Source organism: Apis laboriosa, unplaced genomic scaffold (assembly GCF_014066325.1).
Source record: "Apis laboriosa isolate Shangri-la unplaced genomic scaffold, ASM1406632v1 scaffold29_cov151, whole genome shotgun sequence".
Taxonomy (NCBI): domain Eukaryota; kingdom Metazoa; phylum Arthropoda; class Insecta; order Hymenoptera; family Apidae; genus Apis; species Apis laboriosa.
The window spans coordinates 730,712-754,212 of NW_025222728.1; the positions used below are offsets into that span (position 1 = coordinate 730,712).

At 46.4% G+C, this 23,501-nt stretch overlaps 3 protein-coding genes across 4 annotated transcripts in view; all 3 read left to right on the forward strand.

The window, feature by feature from the left end:
* LOC122714337 (transmembrane protein 132C) overlaps nt 1–23,501 on the forward strand; it is a 54,319-nt gene that overhangs the window by 9,191 nt on the left and 21,627 nt on the right. The gene's annotated exons all lie outside the window — the stretch shown is intronic.
* On the forward strand, nt 19,785–20,560 carry LOC122714344. The gene has a single exon (XM_043935605.1). It carries the CDS (start codon nt 19,955–19,957, stop codon nt 20,384–20,386), a length of 432 nt encoding a protein of 143 aa, XP_043791540.1. The 5' UTR covers nt 19,785–19,954; the 3' UTR covers nt 20,387–20,560.
* On the forward strand, nt 20,910–22,636 carry LOC122714343 (phospholipase A2). Its single transcript, XM_043935604.1, has 4 exons — nt 20,910–21,318; nt 21,409–21,568; nt 22,192–22,341; nt 22,463–22,636. The coding sequence occupies exons 1-4, from the start codon at nt 21,204–21,206 to the stop codon at nt 22,542–22,544; spliced, it is 507 nt and encodes a 168-aa protein (XP_043791539.1). The 5' UTR covers nt 20,910–21,203; the 3' UTR covers nt 22,545–22,636.

The window sequence follows — 23,501 nt, forward strand, 5'->3', positions numbered from 1 at the left end:
AAAAGTCGGAGCTGGTTTTTCCTCTCTCGTTCCCTCCACTCTCTCGAATTAGTCGAAGCACACAACGCCGAAAGCCACGTATTCTTTCTTAGCGCCGGTGGATGTTCGCGCTGTGTAGAACATCGATCGGTGTACGAGGGTGGAAAAGCGGAAGACGGATCTGGACGGTTGGTGTGCAACGTTATTTACATATTGCATATACACGACACGTGAAGTACGCGGCGGAGTAACGAACGATCGTCACTCGCGGCGTTATATACGTTCCAATACAGCCATTGTACGCAATGCAAGAGACGTAAATGGGATAGAGTCGAAAATAGAAATTGCGGCAATCGGGAGATTAGAAAATACATTCCTTCGTTTCGAATTTCGTCGATCCGCGTTGAAGTTCATCGTGCCCCTTTCACAGGGGCCTATGACCTTTTCCCTCCCCTCTCTTCTCCCTCCTCTCCCCCTTGTGTGTCAACGAGACAGGAGACAAAAGGAACCGAGTGGCTGCGTAGTTATTCTTTTTTTTACGACCCGTTTTATTGGACGATCGCGCGTCAAAGAAAGTTCCGCCGCGTTGCGTGGCGGGTTAAAGTAACGTGGAGGCGAACAACGGTGATAAGAGCAGGAGGTGAGCGGAGGGAAATAGCGACAGGTCGTCCTTGTCGTCGTCGTCGTCGTCGTCGTCGTCGTCCGTGGCACACTCGAGACGAGACCGCCGCCGAGTCGCAGTCGTCGGTCTCGCGAACAGGGTCGGCGGAAGCGAGCGCCGACGGCAGTCCACTCAGACCGCCACTTCTCTCCTCTTTTCACCCCGCTCCCCATCCCTTTCCCTCCGTCCCTCTACGCTCTTTTCCTCACCAACCTTTCCTTTCGCGAGAGATACTCCACGATCACACGCGATTATATTGTAAAATGTTCGTTTTGCGAGAGATTTTTTTTTTTCTAACGCGCCGTCGAAACTCGATTCGCGCGTGAAAAAGGGGAAGATTGGAATTCCCGAGGTGTGCTGTTAATCTCGAGCGATTGTTACTTTCGTTCAAAAGAGAAAGAAGAGAGGCAGAAGGAAAAAAAGAAGAACGAGAGAAGAGCGTCGGGTTTGAAAATGCGGGTGCAGCGGATCGATCACTAAGCTCGATATTACGTGGAATTTTTTAATTAGAGAATACATCTAATCGAGGGGACAGAGGTAGGACCCTCTCCGATTGAAAATTGCCTCGTGTCGAATTCCAAGGGTGGAAACTTTTTTAATATGCCGGGCAAGGTTTATCGGGCGGCAGGCCGTATTCGAACGAAAAGCGTATACGGGTTCGAAAAGTGGTCAGGTTAAGCTCGATGCGTGATAAAAAGGGGAGGAGGGAGGTGGTGTCGTTATCATAGTTTGGCGAAAACTCGGAAGCTTGTTCCCTTAATACGTCGGATCGTATTAAAATTTCATGGGGGCGCGCGTATCGCGGGACACGTTTGCAGAAATGTAACCGGCGGTATTATTTGTTAAAGCGCGCAAAGCCGCATCGTTGCACGTTGAACCGTTTCAAAGTTGCGGGAATGCATAATGCAAGGCCGTCGCAAACTGCACGGTGCGGTAAAAGTGGGAGGCATCGAGCTCGTGAAAAGGGAGGGGTCGTTTCCAAAGTTTCAAAATCTCTCTTTCGTTCGCGCGGGGGAGAGACGAAGCTACATAAGGTCGTAATAGGCTTCTTCGTGCACCCTTCGATTCAATCGATCCCCCGTTGTATAGGTTGCGGCCTATAGATTTCCTCCCCCATTATGGGCGAAAACGTGTTGCTCTCTAGAAATTACGAGTAACCCCCCTACGTGTCTCGAATCCATACGAAATTTCGAACTCCTCCATCGAAGCAACGATTTATGATCGAAGTTGATAAGTCCTTTCGTGAAAACGTTGCGCGCTATTGCGGGGGATTCTCCGCCTTCCAATCTTCTCCCCCATCTCTCTAGAGTTGTTGTTTTTTTCTTTTTTCTTTTTTTTTTTTTTTAAACAAACGTTCGTTTCTCGACGAGATCTGCCGAAAGTTTTCCCCGAAGCGAAGGCCAAGATCCATTAATTTCCGGTTTACGCGGGATCACGCGAACGAACAAAGCCACGTACTTTTATCCCTCTTTAACGACCTAACGAACTCCCCCCCTTTACAACTATGCGAAAAGAAAATGGTCGGTCAATGGTCGTAGGAGAGAGAGAGAGAGAGAGAGAGAGAGAGAGAGAGAGAGAGAGAGAGAGAGAGAAAGGTCGCGCATACGAATCGATACTTAATATCCTCCTCGTCGACGAACTCGAGAATTTATTAATTGGAAAAGACGAGGTAACTGGCGAAAAAGCGGCTTTTCCATCAAAAAAAAAAAAAAAAAAAAAAAAAGAAGAAAAAAGAAAGGGGGGAAAAAACGGACGGTATTTTCAATCTTCCTCGAGATATCTTTTTCAACACTTCCCCTCCCCTCTTATTTTTATCGACCGCGAATATACGCGTACGACAACAAGTCGTACTGGCGGAGCGCGATGCATAAACATTGTCGGAATCTTGGGAACACGGAAGCCACGAATCTAGTGCACGATTGCTTACATACCGAACGTGCGTGCATGTGAATATGCACGCGGATATGCGCACGTATGTATGGGAGCGTGTGTGGGGTCAAAGCGAGGGCGGTGGGGGACGAGGGGAAGAGAAAGAGCGACGGAGCGAGAGAAGGAGGGGAGGGAGGGGATAATGGCGAGAAGGAGATAAAACGAAGGAGAGAAGAGGAGGAAGGGTATAAGCGATGTAAAGAATAAACGCAACAACGACAACGTGGCATTCTCCGGATTTTACGATGCAACGGTACCGAGCAGCGGCGGTTTGCCAGAGTCAGCTAGCTTTCTGGTTATTCGATAATTGAATGGCACGGTGGAATCGGTGCGGATTCAAAAGTCCCCGCGGGTGCTTTAATTTCCCGGTTTTCAAGCGCAGAGATCGATAATGAATAGAACGGTGAAATCGACTCGAGTCGGAATAAGCAGTGAATCTAGCGAGCTACCTATAGCGGCACCGTTACTACTTTAGGATTTTTAGGATCGTTCCTTCGAATGAGAAACGAATGAGAAACATCGAGGCAAAACGTGAATTTCACTCGTGGATTTAATAGAGAGGAAGAGAGAGAGAATAGTAGTAATAGTAGTAGTAGTAGTAATAGTAGTAGTAGTAATAGTTAAATTAGTTTCATTGGAATTGCTGTACTTTTATGACACGTTATGGCCTCTAAAGAATTATTACACGATGCTTCTCTTATTCTCGAACAATCAATTATTCCACGATATCTGCGCTTTACGGTACTTTGGGGATAGTTCAACTTTCTTTCTCTCTCTCTCTTCCTTCTTTCCTTCCTTTCTTTCTTTCTTCCACGAGCAAAAGCACACGCGGTGAATGGAACGAAACGCGACAGAAGGTTCCTATGATTATTCGCATCATTTAATGCTTTGATAATTGCTTCTCCGCCAAGCTTCTCTCCGTCTCCGCGGAGATGCAAGTATCGATGTATATGTGTATATACGTCAAATGTGCGGCCTATATGCGGTAGATTATTATACAAGCGTACGTGTCATCGTGCGGTGTCGTCACCGTGTTCTTGATTCTCCTGTTCCAGTTTCTACTTGCCATACGTATATATATATATATTCGTACATTTGCACATTGAACGCGACATCTGTTCAATATCTACCTCCCCTCCCCCTCGAGATCCGCCTCTCGCTTCCCTTTCTTCGACATCCGTTTATTTTCTCGCTTCCATCCTATTCGATAATTCAGATGGACGTGACCTCGGATTTAACTAACACGTCGAATCCGGGGGAGCATTCCTCCTCATTCGATTCTTCTTCCCAAAATGTCACTCTGCTGCGGCTCATCCTCTTAAACCGCGATATATTAATACAAACCGTTTCACCGTTATCGCTCGGAAATAAATTTCTCGGGCATCGACTTTCCGAAACTTCTTCTTCTCGGGGGGTTAATTTAAACTTGTCGGAGAAGTCGGTAAAATTAATCGTATATATATATATATATATACCCGGTGGGAGAAGGGAAAAGGGATAGAAGAAGCTCGGTTTCGCCTCTTTCAACTTCGTCCAATTAACTTTCTCGCGAGAAGGAGAGCCTTCTCTTTTTTCCTGCCCCCCTCCCTCTCGTTATGAATACTTCATTCGCCTCGAGTGTTCAGCATTCAGGCCGGAAAAACAAATATCCGGCCGTAAAGTCTGCGCTCCTCCTCCTCCTCCTCCTCCTTTTCTTTCTCGTATTTCGATGGCGGATAGTCCACCAGGAGGTTGGTAGAGAACTCTATTTTTCGAGATGGAGATATACATACATACATACATATATATGTACACAGTAGGAGGACACGATCATTCCGCATTCCGTGCATCGGACGGATTAAGTTTGTGCACGGGCGAAACGGACTGCGGTTTCTTAAATTGCGGTGATCCACGAGCGTGATGTTTTCTCGTGTTGCGGAGAAAGGTCTTCCTTCCCCCCTTTTTTTCCCTCATTTCCCCCCTCCCTCTCCGAATCGAACCTCCTTTTTACGTGTTTACGTGCCCCCTCTTTACGGGGATGAACGAGGAGGAAGGACGAACGTTAGCTTTTCATGGAGGAACGCGGCCGCATGCGGGGAATTAGATCGAGCCGCAAACGAGGCCTCGTTAGGTCTGGTCACTCTGGTAGGAGGATGGTCGTCCGGTTAGGGGAAGGCGCGTGTAAACAGGCGCTTCCAACTTGGCTCGCGCTTTGAATGCAAAACGCCGACCGATGCGTTTTAGATACGGGATAACGAGGGAGGGAAATTTAGAGAGAGGAGGGAAATAAGTATCTTTGGAGAAGCGAGCGTTTGGCGATAAATCTAGATTATTCGTTCCGGCTTTTGACGTTTATATAATTTGCACTTTTGCCACGACGAATATATGCGAGTATAGAAGCTGGTATATAGCAGATTAATTGACGCGATAACGAGAGTAATAATCGGATGGGTTCCGATTATAATTAGCTAACGTTTATTAATGTAATAAAGTGTTCGATAATCGCGCACGGATTATTCCGGAATACGACGTGATAATTAATTATCGTAGATTTAAATATCGATTTAGATCGGTCTACTCTGTAAAGCTATATTCTTTCTTTCTCTCTTCCTCTGTTTCTTTTCTTTCGCGGAAATACTAGGTTCGAATGCAAGTTCTCTTTACGGAACGGGGCGAGCATTATCAGTCGAATGCCTCCGTGTCCTGAAAATTAAATCAGACCTCGACAAGACCTCGTTAAGACCTCCCTCTGCTTATGCTCGTTGCACGCGCGCACCCATTGAAATACATATTACATTACTCTTTTATATTAGATCGGTGTCACGGGGGCTGCGAACGCGGAAACGTGTCGCCTCCAGAGAGAGAGAGAGAGAGAAATGTTTCGAGCGACAAAGAGCCACGAATATGTTTTCGAGCGCAACTTTTTCCGACGTCTTTCACGATTTCCACGATTTCTTTCCGCGTTAACGCGGCCATGGCACGGCATAGTAGAGACACATACACCTCCACACACCTCTGATTAAATCATATATTTCTTGTCAAGATCATTTCGACGGAGTATTGGACGGAATAGGAGCGGAGAGTACGAAAGAATAATTCCGTAATAATTTCTGAGGGGAGTGAACGAGAACGTTGATCGGAATCGTAATTAAAAGGATGGAAATATCATCGTATATAGGAGGGGAATGCACGGAAAATTGGTTGTGCTCGGCATTCCTCTATTCCGCGAAACGTTGCTGTGCGGCTGCTCCGCGAAATCGATTAAGATCGCGCCTCGACACAAAAGTTGTTGACATTAAATTACTTTGCCAAGAATTTGCCAATGGGATGGATCGCAGCCCGTTCCAAAAATACTCAATTGGCAATTTATAAACGCGATGCAAGGGAAACGGCTAATGGCGCTCGATAAGAGCGGATAACTTTTGCTACGAATGCGCCCCATATTTCCCCTCCATTATCGCTCCGTCATTCCTACCGCGATTCTTTCCGCCACGTTCTTTCCCCTCTCTCCTCGTCGCACAATAGAAAGATATTTTTATTCTCTCCACCTATTCTCTCCCGCGAGTTTCTGCGAGTCACGTCCGTCACCGGCCGCCCACCCTCTATAATAAAACTCGTCCGCGTATTACCCAGATGACTGCGAGCTTTTCGCCAAAAGGTCGGATGCATGGATACGAGGGATTAAATCAAGCTCGTTAAAACGACGCGACCGATCTCCGATTCGTACCGAAAGAACGAAGGGATGGCCTCTTGAAACTTGGTCTCTCTCTTCCGGTGATAAACTTGGAAACGACAGGACGACAGGATTCTTTTAACCCGTGAAATGTTTGGAGACGTCCAAACCGTTGGAGGAAAAATGTATAACAGAGAGTATAGTATATTTTTAAACCTAGTTTGCGGAACGAGAGAAGTTAAAAGAAGCGATTCTTGGGAAAGTTTCTTTTTTTTTTATTTCTCTCTGTCGAATAAAGGGTGGTCTGTAATAGGTAAGAAAAGGGTTTCGCGATTCTCCTCTGGTTTCACAGAACTTGGTCGCAATCCCGTGTCGAATGGAATGCTGTCTCGAAGTTGGTTAGCTTGTTTAGAAACGTTACGCGTATGCACGTATACACCTCTGCCTGTATACAGTAGACAGAGTGTTTCCGTGTGTATAGGCGCTTCCGCGTTGGACAAAATATTTCCGCTTAAAACGCTTTACCTCTTCCCCCCTCCCGACAGTTAGCTCGCATCTGTTGCGTTCGTGTTGGAGCGAATAAATTGCGAATCCGGTATTGATTTTGAGCGCGCTCAACCTCCGGCTCCGGAAAGAGGAAGGCAAAGCGATGACGAGAATAAAACGAGACCTCCTCCTCTGTTAATCGGTTTACTTTCGGAAGAAAAAGAGAGAAGGGAAAAATTTACATTCCGACCGGAGGTGACTCGTTCGTTGTTTCTAGCCACTATCTGCTTCTACTCGATCTCGTTCGATTATTCGTTGCGAGCGCGGTTGCGTTGGATTAATTTACGACAGTTTAACCCTTCACGGTTCCCTCCTCGATTTCCTTGAGGCGAGAATCGCATTAATCCAGAGAGGAAGAAAGGGGAACGCGATTGAAACGAATCTCCTCCCGCGTAACTACGCGCGCAAGTAGCGTGTTTGAGTCGGAACTTTGTTCTTGGTGGGCGGGACAGGGACAAGAAGAAACCACGTCCTCCTCGATTCTCGATCGTGTCGTTGTTTTCGACGACGCCAGCAAGAAAGAAGAAAAGGTGATAATGGAACGCGAGGAATCGGGAAAGATGGTACTCGACCCCGAAAGAGACGAGAGATAGAGAGAGAGAGAGACTCGAGGGAGCTTCTCTCTACCTCTCTTTCTCGAGGAACTCGAAGAAAGGGAGTTGTAACGCGACGTGATACCCGCGTCGGGAGAGCACGGATTCGCTGAATCGGCAGAAGGGAAATTTCTCGGCTTCGTGGCTGACGAGGAGGAAGGATTGGATCGTCGCCGTTGTCAGCATCTTGTTGACAATCTCTCTCTCTCGCTTTCTCCTCCCCCTTCTCCCTTCTTGTGAATCGAAACACACGTTGTTTCGCAAGGGTGGACGCGAGGGGTTCGAAAGGGCGAACCACCACCTGCCCTATATGCTGATGAAGCGTCTGCCCGTCAATTGGACGCAATTTCGCCATCAATTAGCGGAGTTATCGCCACCTCTCCTCTTCGTTAGATTCATTCTTTCCTCTCCTCATTCCTCTTAGTACCTTAGTAGCTTCCTAATGACAGTTCGGTGTATATCCTCCCCTTCTTCATCTCTGGAACGCTAATCACGATTGATCGGGGGTTGGAGAAAAAGGGATGTTTGCTGGGAATTTCGATGAATACCGCTCGGTATTTTAACTCGAAGAATCAACTCGAGACAAGCGAGGGGGGGAATCGTTGTAGAAATCGTTGCCTCGATCTTCTTCTTTATTTCCATATTACGTCACCGTAATGTTGGACGGCAGGACGTTAGCTGGAATTTGTGTTACATTGTGGCGATCGGGGCGTACATCGGCGATGAGTATAAATTGCATTCGCGGAGAGCGCGGTTAACAGAGGAGATAACAGAGAGCTGGTGCTTTGTATGGCTCGAGTCGATTTTCCTTACGTAAAACGAAATAGCGAAAAATTGCAACCACTTCCGTGGTGACTTACGCGTGACTTATGATTCGAACAAGGTGTTTCTCTATCTATAGTTAAGAACACTCCTTAACGCGTGCATCCTATGATTTCGTACCTTTGTAACGATGTTTCGAAAAGGGAGGAGGGGGATTTGATTTGTATTTTGGCAACGGAGAAAATATCGCGCGTTTCGGCATTCGGTCGATATATTGAATTCATCGCAATGGATAGGATGGGAAAACACGCGAATAAAATGGTATTATGGCTCGCTTTCCCGTTTAATTGGAATTAAATTTTTACGACGACCGCACGCGAGCCCGACTCCGCATACGTTATTTTATTCCATAAAATTGGCCTTCGCTCTTCATACTTGGTTTTTAATACGTCCCTACGAAGCGACCATAACTTTGCGTCGCTTTAATATCGTTTAATACCGCTTTCGCGCTCCTACTTACGCAGATATCCGTGCGTCCGTAATGAAAATGCCTGGCGGTCCACCGGTGATTAACGCTCGAACGAAAATAAATCGTGGCTTCCGTTTTAGAGGGGTATGTGCGCGCGAGACGAGGCGACCAATATATTTCACTCGTCCCTTTTTTTTCGTTACAACCGGGACAAAACGACGGCCGTTATATCAATCAGGGAAACGCGAATTCCTCTCACCCGTTGTCCGCATCTTGGTGCATCTTGGCTCGATCCCACTTCAAATCGTCGATACTCCTTCGAAATACGGCCGAAGGAAACGGGGATGAAACGACTCACGCTCGATTCGAATAATTCGTTTCCTCGCGCGTCGTGTAGTCCTCGCCACGTGTCCGCGACTTGGAAGAAAATTGATCGACCAATTAACCGGAATCGGGCCGCTCCTCCTCTTTTTTATCGGATTATCGAAAGGATGAGCCAAAGGTCGTTGACTCGTCCATCCCCTTCCGATTTACCGTATTCCCGTTTCCGCTCGGAAATAATCAGAAACAGAAAGAGAGAGAGAGAGGGAGGGAGACAAAGAGACGAGGACGAGGACGAGGCTTGAGCGAAATCGCATCGATCGCGACTGAATAACCTGCATTTGCCAACCCGATGTGCCAACTTCGGCGTAAAACGATCGTTCGACCGTTATAAGCCGGCATCGGAGCCGCGCTCTTGTCCGCTCCGCTGGAACCGATGATCGATCATAGTTTCCAGCCCCGTCTCGCTGTCGTTTCTTGTAATAATAAAGCGTGTATCGGAGTATGGAGAAAGTTCAACCCGCATTCTTCGCGGAGCAATCGAGATTGGATACGATACGGATACGATTCGCCAATTCTGTGTATATCTCGAAAGGGACGAGTGGAATATTTCTCTCGATTTTTAAAACGCAAAATATTATTCTTCGAACGGATTAATTATCTTTCTCGAGTTCGCGTCGTGGTCAAGTTCTTCTGCTCGTGTACCCGATGTTTATCTTACGTAAGAGGATTTACACGCCTTTCGTGTATGTTTCCTTTATTGCGTTATCGATCAGCATTACACGCCGAACCAAAGAAATTATTTACAAATGGAGAGATTAGAGGAACGAGATTTGATATGTTTTTTTTTTTTTACATGCGAAATTCAAAACAGATACGTGGCGCCGGTCGGATAAGTATGTATTTGATTACCGTGTTAATCTAAGAGCGTTAATCCCCATCGGCTTGAATATTATCTGTGTCGTAACGAGGCGAGTATAAATTTAACGCTTGTCCCTCTCTTATCTAGCAAGTTTTATTGCGAATCGATATCGATATCCGTCGCCTCTTCGCCTCTTCGGATTCTTGCGTCGTCAAAGCAAGATTTTTTTCCCTTTTTTTTTTTTTTTCATAATAATAAAAAAAAGGAAACGTTAGGAAAAACTACGATACGATGTATAATATTCCGCGATTTCACGAGGAATAAAGCCATCCATCGGTTTATCCATTATTTCCACACGGTGGAAGTCGGTCTCCCTTCCGATCCGATTTTAAACCTTTCTCCTCCGTTCTTTCTCTTATTGTTATCGTTCCCGGCTTTATTGGTTCTTGAAATTAAACCTCGAAATTGCGACGGTTCAGCTGCGGCTGAGTTATTATCGCTGGTTCGTCGAACGCTCCCTTTGCTCGTTTCGTGCATCGTCCGTACCGTGTGTAGAATTGATCGATGACATCGTCCCCCAATGCTCCTCGTCATTATCACGTATACATAGCGCTAGCTCAACTTTCCACCCGCGTTAAGCGTGCCTCGTGATCAACTTGCCGTCGAATTATCCCCGTTCATACTTTCGAATTAGAATTTTCCGCCGAGATGCGATAATAATATCGTTGGGAAAAAGGAACAAAAAAGAAGGGAAAATACTTTATATAAAAATCTCGACTCGTCAAATATTTGAACGTTGGAGGGAAAAAAAATTTTTTCGCCGCAATTGCAAAAAAATTCCATTTCGATTTTTTTTCCCATCCCGTCTGTGGGAAAGTACACAACAGGGGATGAATCGTACATCAGCCTCTCTCTCTCTCACCCTCCTTTGATTTGCTAATCAAAATTTTGCCCTTCGGCCTCGATGCGTGGGTGCAGAGGGGCCGCCGATTTATCATCGGAAAAAAGGGAGGTTTCCGTGGTGGAAACCGGTCACCGAGCATTCGTTACGGTTTTATTTGTTTCGGCTGGGGCAGAGGCGACGATCGATCCTCGGCGGCGTCGCAGCCGCCGCCACCGCCGCCGCCGCCACCACCTTCCATCGCCTCTTTCTCTTGGTATCTCGGTGACTTCGGCTCGCTCTACCTACCTACCTACACCAACCTAATCGATACTCGACCCGACTCGTCTCGATTCGACCTCTCTCTCTCTCTCTCTCTGAAAGACGGCGACGACGACGACGACGACATCAGACCGTCTCAGACCGGGTGTTCCACGAGGTCTTTTGTGTCTGAGGCGCGATCTAATCGCTCGATCGCGCTCCGAAGCGTACCAGAATTCCGCTCGACTTGCCCCTGTTGACCTTCCGCCTCATCCCTCGAAGACGGTTGCGTAATTATCGAACATAACCGGATGCTAAGGATAATACCTTTAAAATCCTCTTTCCTTTCCTTCTTCTCTTCTTCTTCTTCTTCTTTTTTCCTCCTTTCTTTCCCTTCTTTCTCATTTTTCTGCGATGTCGATTCGTTTATCCAGATAGATTCTCCTCCTCCCCCTTTCTCAGCGACAGCGACTTCTTTTATTGGCCACAGGGCTGTCGTCGAAGGCGAATTCTTCCCTCCTCCTAGGCGGCTAGTTAAAATTGATCCTTGGATATTAAACCGGGGAAGGTGGCCCTCCCCGGGACACCTGGCAAGAAATTTCCTCCAAGAGCTCTTCTCTCTTTCGAGCGATGCACAATGTAAAACGGTAATCTTGTTTCCCTCGCGTCGGATGCCCCGTCGGATGATCAAAGAAAACCGGGGTGGGAAGCAGCTTTGGTGGAAAAGAATAACGAAATTACGTTTCGCAATTTCGCGACGGACAGAAGTTGCCGTTTGATGGGAATATTTTATATATATATATATATATATATAAATTGGGGCAAAGCGATCGTACATTGATGTCGATGCTTGTTCTAAGCCCCCTCCCTCTCGAGGAATGGGGGGACGCGTTTTTTCGTCGGTCGTTCCACCCACGCTTTAATTGGCCAACATTACGTAAGGGCCGCCTAATGCGCGCATCAAGATCGCGGCCTCTCCGACTCTAATGCGTTATGAATTATGCGCTCGAGGGTTAAGTCCCTTTTAGTCCCTCGGCTTACTTTGACGAGCCTCGCCCTCCTCTCGTATCATTATACGTTCAAGTAGAATTACCAGCGCCGCCCGCATTTCCTAGCAGCGCGGTTATTGCATAATTTCTCTTGCCCTGTCCCTTTAAGCCTTTGAAGACAAACTCGCCGCCGGTTTATGCGAAACGCTACATCGCCCCAACGCGTCGAGCTTTCTGAAAAAAAATAAAAGAAAACCTTTTTTTAACGCTTGAAAAGATATCTTATCGGAATTATAATATATATTTTTAAATATTTTTTTCTCGTATCAACACGAAAGATCGAGAAGTTAATTCATCGAGTTTAATCCCCACGTTTAATCTCTCCCTCATCTCGCTTAAAATTAGATCCTCGCACATACCATTGATTGTTCCACGCGATACTCTTTCAAACGTATTTAACGTTGCTAATTTTTCCATTTTTCTCGCTTGCTCTCTTTCTCCTTTCTTTTTTTCTTTTCTACCTCGCTCGGTCGAAAAGATCGACAGCGAGTTGGAACCGGCCCCATTTCAAGCGTTGTTGAACCGAGCGCGCCATTCATCGGTTAGTATCCATCGGTTTCCTTCTATTTCCGGCAAAAGGAATTACCGTTCTCCGAGGAAACGTGCTTCGCGAGACTTATCTGGCGGCCGGTTGCGCACAAGTTAGCGTGACGGGAAAATGGGTGGGTGCATCTATTTTCGTTCCCCGGTCACGTAACTACTATGCGGACATACATTATGCGTTGCTACTCGAGGGTATTCATCGAGGTTGCGGCTTACACCTCGCTTACACCTCCGTACTGCGCACATGTACGTAACACACCCTCTCCTCCTCCTATCTAGGAAATGGGCTACGCGTATTGCGTGTTATACGCGGCGTGTTATTCGAGGATTTTGCGTAATTACGACGGATCGTCGAGGAGGTGGAAAAAGTTGGCCATTTGATTTTTACGCTCGGCTAACCATCGCCGCCCATTTATCTTAATGCGTCGTTCCCTTCGCCACGGATTATCAATCTTTTCCCTTGACCGCCGCTACCGTGACCCTTCTCGATCGATCTTTAACTTTTTCCCTTTCTCACGGATCACCGTATCCTCCTTCGATTTTCAAATTCTCGATCGATCGATCATTCGCTTTTGCCTCGCCGGCACGGGATGAAAATATGTAATGTATTTTTACAGGGCTTTCGTGTTTCGAGCGGACGCGTGCGCCGCCGAGCTTCTTTCGCGTATTTATAGCTTATTACGGAGGGGAGGGTGGTAACTTTCGTACGAAATGACGTATCGCGCGATAAGAATTGCCGTCGGTTTTTCTGAGTTTTATATATATATATATATATAACTCTGTAATTTATGCTATGATAATCGAGATAATAAAACGGCGGCCAAATAAAAATTGCGCTTTCTCCAAAACTTGTTCTTCGCCCCGAGGCGACTTTGACGACGATCACCCCCGCCCGTCCAACATTTTTAATTAAAACTTCTTCCCTCTCGCGATGACTTTTCTTTTCCTTTATCCTTTGAACTTCCTTTTTCCTTATTTCTCAACGAGTTCCTCGGCGAGTCGTAACGTTAATTATTCCGCTCTTTGATTATTCTTACCCACCGTTTATTACGCGTCATCCCGCGGAAGTGCGTTTTCGATTCCAATATCGTTCCCGATATTTATTTTCCCCCGTTGAATTCCCCCGTTTTACCTGGCGAACGTTGCCCAAAAAATCAACACGTGTCCCGGGCCAAGTCAACTTGGCCCCCGTACAAGTCCCCTCCTCGTTCGATTTTCAACGTGAGACGATGGTGGGCGAGAAATCGCGCAACAAACTTTTTCCCTTCCCCCTCGAACAAAGGAATTCACAGGCCTTTATTACGCGATGTATAATCGGTAATTGGAAGAGAAAAGAAAAAGTTCGAAGACGTTGTTGGAAATTGAGAGAAATCTTGTCAGATATTATCTAGAGGAGATATTTCGAGGGCGACAAAGCACGACGAATCGGGGAGCTCGATCCCCGATAAGGTTCTCGAAGGAGGGTCGAAGGGCAATATCGATAGGCAGTTGGACGAGGCTGATTATTTTCCCCGATTCCGGCGCATTCAGCGCGCCACCAACCGCTATTAGTTTCTGTGCGACGCCAAGGCCGTTCCCTTGGGGGAAGGGGGACGCTGGAATTGCTTCCGCTAGCATTCGAGCTAGCTTTCGATATTCATGCGGACAAAATGAAGGAACGAATATATATATATATACATATACACATATATATAAAACGGGGGGATCCGTTCGCGCGGGTTGGTCGGATTCGTTCGCGTGTCCTTTTTCCGTGCTCGATGCCGGTTGAAGAGCCACTCGTGCCGATCGATCGATTGGAAACTATTCCCGGCCATTACGGCGGAGTAGCGATCGGTGGGAGAAGGACGACTTCGGGGAGAGAGTGGCTTGGACGGAGACGAACGAAGAAGCAAGGAGGAGAGAATGCAGAGCGGGCGGCAACCATTCTCTCTCTCTCTCTCTCTCTCTCTTTCTTCTCTTCCCTCCTTCTCCTCGTGCCACAGCTCGATGCATCCGTGATTCATTATGCACGAGACGCACAAGATCTGTTCGAGTGCGACGGAGGAAAGTGTGTGCACGCGTAATCGAGCGACAGTTCGTGATAATGATGGCCCAATAACGGGGAACAAAAGATATCAATCGAGGCTATTTCGACGCGCCTCGAGGGCCTTTCGAAGCGATTGTTTCTTCCTCCTCTGTTGTCGCAGCAGTCGATTTCCCGTAGTCGGTTTCTCGCCAACAGCAGGAGGAGGAGGAGGAGGAGGAGGATCCGTTTGTTAACCGTTGATTCCGATCGTTTCAACGGGATAAGGGATAATAGGAGCATCAAAGGCTGCGAAAGATTGTTCGCGTTTTTTCCTCTAGTATTATCAGCCTGTCTCCCTCTTTGTATCTCTAGCCTTTACGGGTCGAGCGGATTTTTGTTCGAGATTGGAAATTCGAAGTATCGGTTCGATACTATATTATAGGGGCCCGTGGAAAATTTAAGTGGATAAAAAGTAAATATCCATTTTTCATCGGGATCAATTCGCCTCTCAATATTTGCCCTTTCGATGGCTTTCCTTCCGTTCGCGATATTTTTCTAGCGATATGGGTAAATAATAAATACCGTTTCACCGTGATTTCTACGTGTATCGAACACGTGGAAGAAACGATCGAAACGGGTAGAACGAAGGAGACGCGTTAAATACAATTTGCGAAACACATGGTTCAACTTGTCGTTCTTCTAACAGAAAAGAAAATTTCTCTACGTAATCCAAATACATTTTTATCGACAAGAGGTGGCACGCTCAAAAGTGCTTCAAAGCTTGCTTGATGTCGAAAAGGATTCGATCGAGTACGAGGGGGGAAAGGGAAAAAAATACAAAAACCGTTCTTTCATGGAGAACATCAAAGAATCGGGGGTCTCGGGAAATTCGAGGGAGAAAAAAAAAAAAAAAAGAGAAAGAAAAAAGAAAATTGAAATTTCCCTCCATGTATCGATAGCGAACGAGAACGAATCGATATCGAATCGTTCGAGAAACGTTGTTTCTAATCGTCCATTCTCTCCCCCCTATCAAAAATGACGACAGAGAAAGAAGATATTTACTGCGCAGAACAGATCAAGATTCCATCATCGTTCCCATACATTTTGAAACAGTATGCCAAAGCAGCGATTCGAACTCAACCCTATGATCTTTTGCAATGGACTTGCGCTTATTTTCGTGCCCTCGCCAATTCCGAAATCCCTCCTGTCAAAGTAAATAATCTAACCTTTTTTTTTTTTTTTTTTTCCTTTTTGCACGATTCTTTTCACTTTTGCAGCATTTCCTCTTCTCGTTCGTCTCGAGACTTCCTCCGTTCGTGTTCGTTCGTTTCGAAAACAATTTCTTCGAGAAAGGAGGGGGGGAGAGAAAGAAATGGGCGGAAAATTCGCATGGCATGTTTAATCTCGCTGGTCTGTTTCGTTGGAGTCAAGCGTGCAATGCTGACGTAACGTTTCCACATCCCTATTATCTTACAAAAGGGATGATTAAAGTTTCAACGGACGTTCGTTCTTCCCGACGCTCTCGTACGCTCGAGCAGCGTCGTTAAACGTAATTTTTTTTTTTTTATTGCTCCCATTGTACCATTACACGCGTCGCATCTTATCCCTATTCCTGTAGCGCGTAATTAAGCGGATAGACGAGAGTAAATCAATTGAATTTAATTATTACGTTACGTCGAGCGTTACGTTGCATCTACATCCGCGCTAATCGAAAAAAAGGGGGGGATCCGTTGGAGTTTTTTGTCAATTTATTTCCCAATCTAAATTCTCCAGATTTTTATTATATCGCTCGAACAATTCGATTAACGGGTGGAGCCATTCGGGAAATCGATTAACCGGGTTAATCGAAATGAACAAATCGATCGGTATAAATTATTTCTCCCGTTGAACGCCCATCTCTCTCTCTCTCTCTCTCTCTCTCTCTTCGACCGACGTTTCTCTTTTTAATTTTAATACATCGTAGAGAACGTCCGTGACCGGACGCGGGAATAGAATCCAGTTACGGGAGCCTTGAACTATCGGATTCTCCTATTTTCCTAGTTTCCTCTCTTAGAATTTTTTTTCTTTCTTTCTTTTTTTTTTTCTTTGCTCGCGAGGGTGGCGATGGCCGTAGAACCAACGTCCGTGACCCGATACGATACTCGAAGGATTGAACACCGGCCGAGACATTGCCTGCGATATTTTTACTTATCGAAACTTTCTATATATACGCGAGGATTCCCGTCTCGTTATTTTTCTTTTTCTTTTCTCTCCGTTTCGTAACAAATCTTTGAAACGAAGCGAACGGTTGTTGAAACAAGCCGGATGGAAAGAGAAGATCGAAAAGAAAAAATTCTCACCTTCGATTATCACTCTCGTTTATTTTTGATATAAATCTTTCGACGAACCCTTTCCTCCGCTCGCGTAAAAAAAAAAAAAAAAAAAAGAAAAGAAAAGAATCGATCTGTCGACGCGACACTTGCCACGTAATACACCCCCGTAAGGAAGGGGTGTTAACTTTTACCGAGTTACGAGCATCGTCCGTGACCCGAAACGAAGGCTCGATCGAAGGGTGACTCGTCGTCAACATCTCCCCGTATTTTCTTAGGAAAGATTGGAGTATCCCCCCTTCACCCACCCAACAGGTATCACGCCTGGCTTCCTGAAGACCCTTTTGAACGTGTTCAATTTCGCGGAGAATGTTTGCTTGAAGGCCTTACTGAACAAGTGGCGGGGCCTCGCTCTGCCCGACAAGACCCTTTTCCAGCTCATGCTGGTGGGCAAATTATTGGACAGGAAAGAGTGCAACTTTTACAAATTTCTCTCCATCGCTTGCGGATTCCTTGGCAAGGTAAGAAAAGGAAAAAGAAGAAGAAGAAGAAAAAAAAAAAAAAAAAGAAAACGAAAAACTCTCCTTATCTTTACCACTCGAAATACTCGAAATAGGGCATCCCCTCTCCGCCCAAGTCCTTTCATCCCTTTCGCTTGCCATCTTTATCATCGCGTCTTAAGTGGGATACTTTTAGAAACGGTCGTTAATCGATCTGATATTCCCCCTCGGCTGGATCCTATGATTGATGAAGGGGAAGCGTTTTTATCGCGCGGGTGTATCGCTGCAAGCTGCCACAGCGAATAGAGAGACATTTTTCTTTTTTTTTTTTTTCTTACACGATCAGTCGGGACAGTTTCTTCTTGCGTCGAGAAGATCGTTCTATTATTACGGCTTAATAGATTATATATATATATATCCTCCCAGCGGGAAAAAAATTCGATCGTTGAAAGCGGGAACGGATGGTGAGGCGCTTGCTCTTTGTTTCTCGATTCGCGGAATTTACAACGGTTCTTGCCTTTTATAGGGAAGAGAAAGACATTCTAACCGGTAATTAAATTTTTTCCTCTGGAATAAAACTGAAACGGGACGTGATATCGGTCGGGACATCGTATCGATCCGGCCGAAGATCACGTTTCCGGATGGAACGTTCCTTCTCAGGATGTATTTAATTCATGGACTTTAATTCGAATCGATGAATCATCGTTACCGGTTGAATTAAATTAATCACCCGCCATTGTTGCCGGGCCACAATTTCTCGGCGATTCATGGTGGTGGTAGCAATATAGTAGCGGCGATAACAATGGTATAGGTAGTAGTATTAATAGTAATAGTAGTAGCAGTAGCAGTAGCAGTAGTAGTAGTAGTAGTAGTAGTACACCCTTTCTGATTTCCTCCCTTGCAGAATCTATTCGAAACGATGATATACGTGTGCGAATTGCTGACGGAGGAGCCAGAAGGTGGATCAGCGATGATACCTCTGCCGATCTTCATAGATTTGTATCAATATCTTGCGGAGCTCGATTGCAGCGGTAGATATTCCTACATAGAGGAGAAACTCGAGCCTTTTCTTCCCTGCGTTTGCTCCGATTTCAAGATACCGAGCTTGGAACCATCCGTCGAGGTTAAAAATCGTCGAGCTTTCTTTCTTTTCTTTTTTTTCCTCGTCGAATCGGTAACGAAAAAAAAAAAAAAAAAAAAAATCGTTCGAATAACGCGTTTCGATATAAAAAAAGAAAAAAAAGAGAGGAAAAAAAAAAATATCCAGTAGTACATCCAACGGCGATTTGTCCGAGATTACCGTCGACCGACGATCGATGATTTTTCGAGCGTTTCGGGATCGTACGCGATTAATGGGACGGAAAAGGGAGAGCGTGAGCAAACCTGACCGATGGGGCTAGCTTCGTCGAGTGCTCTCCCTCTCCCTCCTCCCCCCCATCGATGACCAAATATAATTTCGTTAATAACGCACCGATGCAAATGGAAATCGCGCGCAATAGAAACGGGGCCGGGGGAAATAATTACTTGATGCGTCGAACCGGGTGTTCGCCCCCCTTTCCATCCCCTTTCCATCCCTCCGCGTGGACGGCGAATCGCCAACGCGTAGCGCAAATTTACAGTACGTCGTTCCGATTGTAGCATATTTTAACCACCCTCCAGCTTCCTCCTCCCTTCCTTCCGCTTCCCTCCCTCCCTCTCGAATCAACTCAACAGTTGAAAATCGATCGTATTCGATACCGGCTCGCCTTTGACCAGGTGTTTTTCCTCTCTTCCTCGAACGGAACGAACCACGTGTTTCTATCTCTCTCTTTTTTCTTTTTCGATCGAACTTTCGGGCTTAGGACGAGATGAAGGAGGAGATCGTATACGAGTACGGGCCTAGCGAGACCGAATCGTCGGATATCATGCGAATTTGGACGGAATGCCCTCCAATAGACGATGAAGTGCATCAGGTGACGCCTGTTCCGGACGGCACCGAGCCTAAATCGACGGATCGGAGCGAGAATCCAAAGGTAAAAACGACGATGCGGATATCGCGTAGAGATATCGCGGGAACGGATGTGGTGTAAAAAAAAAAAAAAAAAGAAAAGAAAGGAAAAGAAAAGAGAAAAAAAATGCAAGCCGTGGATAAAAGCCTCTGGATAAAAGCGTTCTCGGCGGGGATTAATCGTGCCATCGGTAACGAATGCTGAACGCCGCTTACCGATTGGATGGATATACCTGATTTCCCTTTAATTTCCCTTTGATTTCGGGAAACGAGTTTACCCGTTTGCTCGTCGTCGTCGGTTAAATATTTCGATTTTTCCTCGCCAACCGAGCGAGGAAAAGGTCTTAAAATCGTTCCCCAGAGACGCGTTCGGAGGTTCGAAAATTTTCTTTTTATCTTCGCGAGTGAGGGTGTTGACACCTCTTGGAAACAAACGTGAGAATCGATTAAAAATGCAAATTTTTCCACATCGAACAGCCTTTTTTTTTTTTCAATCAAAGAAATCAATCCTCCCCAAAGATTCACGAATATATCATCGATATATATCGTGTATTAAACATTTATCGTTTAGAGCGTGGGTAACCCGATCGTGCAATACGATGGAAAATTCACCATTTCCGATTTCCATGCCAACGCGGATGATTTCATGAACGTGGACTTCCCTTACGAGAAAGACGATGAATTCTATTTCGGGGAAGAGGAGATCGAGGAGATGGTGCCGTACGACGAAATCTACGATTACGAACCGATCGGTCTCGAGGATATCCTCCGCGGTATTTGCGAATGTATGGAGCCGGTTATCGAACGCATACCTACTCCCCCGCCCATCGACCCTTTCATCGAGTTTCTGGATAGAATGAAACAGGAGGTGAAGGATGGCACTCTGGATACGTATTTTCTCGTGAAGGGGATCGGCCCACCCGTCTCGGAAAATCGTATTACGGCGGTTGGCCTGTGGCTGGCGGATTGCGCTCGTCGCCAAGAAGGGCTGGTCGGGCCGCGGAATATCAGGCACTTCCTTTGTCCGGATCTCGACGATCACCTTTACGACAACCTTCCGACTTGTTGCAATCGATAGCCCTCGATTGTCACGATGTCTACCGTATGCATAATGTATGTAACTGTTCGTTCGATGAAAGAAAGAAAAAAAAGTATACACGTATCGTATCCATCCATCTGTTATCGTGTCTTCGTCGAATTTTCTTCTTGCTTGGGAAGGGAGACGCGGAAAGAGACACGTGTTGCTGCGGGGTTTCCCCTGCACGTTGGACGCGCTGGATGCACGCGCTTCCTTTCCTCCTCGCTCCTCTTCTGGTTTTCGTGATCGGCCAACGTGACTCGTGACGCATGATCGAATCGTTAAATACGTGATCGTGAGCGCGGCGATCGATAAAATGGCGCGTTTCCATCGTGCATACGTTTCATTCACGCGCCGCGGAAAGATAATCCGCGATCACGAAACGCACGCAGGTTGTTTACATTTTAGGCAACTCGGCGCGCATAAATTAAGCCGTTAAATTTATGCACATTCTAGATTTACAGGGCTATTTTAGATTCCTGTCGGCGACGCTTGGACAGATTCGAGCCCGAATTCTAGCCATTAGCCTCTCCCTCCTCCCCTTTCCGGACTCGTTTTTTCCCGTGTTTCAAATTTCGTTGCGGTTATCGCGCGTAATTTTCACGATTAGGCGCCGTGAAACTGGGTCGTAAAAAAAAAAAAAGGGGGAGGGCTTTCTCATATAAGGTGGAGGAACGGCCGCACACGGTTGTGCTCTCGTACAATTGAATATCACCGGAAGGAACCGCTTTTCGCCTCGCTCCTCGACCATTCTCTTTTCCTCCTTTCCATCTTCTCCTTCTCCTCCTCCTCCTCCTCCTCTTCTTCCTGTTCCACGATGCAAGTCGTTCTTGGATCGTTGTTCCTTGTCGCTCTCTTCCTCCCTGCTCACGGATGGCAGATCAGGGATAGGATCGGGGATAACGAGTTGGAAGAACGGATAATATACCCAGGTAAGAGAGAGTATAATATATAGAGGAGGGATCGGGTCGATCGTCTCTTCACGCTCTTCACATTCTTCTCGTGTTTATTTGTTGCGTCAGGAACGTTATGGTGCGGACACGGTAACGTGTCGTCCAGTCCGAACGAGCTGGGTCGGTTCAAGCACACGGATGCATGCTGTCGAAGCCACGACATGTGCCCGGACGTGATGTCAGCTGGCGAATCGAAGCACGGCCTGACCAACACCGCCTCCCACACCAGGTTCCCTCTCGATACATTCCCTCGCTACATTCGTTCGCTCTCCCCCTTTTCGCGCCGCTTTCGAACCACCTCTTCCTCACCCCTTGGCGAGGTGAGCGACGCTTTCCCCCGAGCGTGCCGATTGCGATTGCCGGTTCTCAACCGGCCGCTCCGTTGAACCTCCGTTGCTCTCTCTCTTCCCTTCCTTCCTTCCTTCTTTCTTATCGCGTTGGACCCACGCGAGGGTTCCATTCCTCGGCTGACGGACGGGGATTGACGGGCGGCGCGCGAACGATCGCCGCTTAATGCCGGCCTCGCGTGAACGCCCACGCGGAATTTTTCCCGATCGAACGTTTCTCCGGCGAGAACGGTGAGAAATTGCGAGCGATTAGGCCGCGCGCGAATTGTAGGCGTGACTGGCCGGCTGCTACACCTCGCGTGAATCACTCGTGGATATGTATTCGGCGACCACGTTGAAATAAAAGGGTCGTGGAATTTTTTTCTTTTCGAAGGGAAGAGAAGAGAGAAGCATTCGTTATTATTTTTTGTTATTGTTGTTATTATCATTACGGCTTGTTATTATTATTACGGCTACTCGGATGGGAAAGAATGATAACGAAAGAATGGGAAATATTTTTCAACAGGTTGTCGTGCGACTGTGACGACAAGTTCTACGATTGTCTTAAAAATTCGGCGGACACGATTAGCTCGTATTTCGTAGGACAGATGTACTTCAATCTGATAGACACGAAATGTTACAAATTGGAGCATCCTGTCACCGGATGCGGTAAGAGGTAAGTAAGCGTGATTTGCGCGCGTGATATTCGATTTCGCGTGCGAAATGAATAAAAGTGACGGAGAGAATGGACGAAAGGGAAAACTTGATCTCAACTTTTTCAATGATCTTCTTCGTAGTGTCGGGGGTCGTTGTCTTAACTACACGGTGGACAAAAGCAAACCGAAAGTGTACCAATGGTTCGATCTTCGCAAGTATTGATAAAATATTGAAGATCCCTTCGATCGAATTATTTATCCGATCGAATTCGAAATCGATGTTGAAACTTGATTTAATAAAATAACGGAAAATAACTAGTTTGCTCAAAGGAATCGAGACACCGCCCAAATACCTGTAGAATATATATATTAGAACTTAGAAATATGCGCAGATATCGTCGCTTTTCTTTCTCTGCAACGGAGGGAAAGAAAGGATCGCATCTATGCAAGAATAGAAAGGAGGAGAGATAAACGAGAGGAGTCGAAATTTGGCCTCACCTTTCCGCGCGTTTTCCTCCTCCGTTTCTGGAGGGTGGCGCGGGCAGCTGGCGCTTAGCGGAGGATTTCCCCGGAAATTTATGTCCGGATCGAGCGCAGCCGCGCCACGCCTCGCCTCCCCGATTTACAACTTCTCCCTCCCCTCACCTCACCCGTGTGCACTTTCGAAAGCGCACAAGTACACGAACTTTGTTTCCCAAACCGACCGAGCCAAATTTCCCGACTACGCTTTATCGAAGAAGTCTGTCCACTCGACTTTCGACTTGATCGAAACGGAGGGCCGATGCCGATAACGAAATATACCTCCCGTTGTATATATATCCGGGAATATCCGTTGATATTTCTACACGACTTTCCACTCGAACTTTTATCTGGAGAATCTTTATCGGCAATTCCCGGTTCAGCCTCGAGATTCCCCTGTGCAATAAGCAGAGCAGGCCTCCGGGGTCGGGTCGAACATCGTCCCGAGTTTCTTTCGGACTCGAATAATGGATCCGAAGTGCTTCGCCGTGTTCTACGCTAATTTAACGCGTAAATTTTGAAAATTGCTTCATTTTGCTACGAAACGTCGTACCCTACGTAGGGGTAGATTTATTAAAAAAATTATTATACAAGAAAAATGGCCGCATCCTACTATCCTGTAACGAAATTCGTTCGAGCTTGGAGTCTCGGTGGAAGCCTT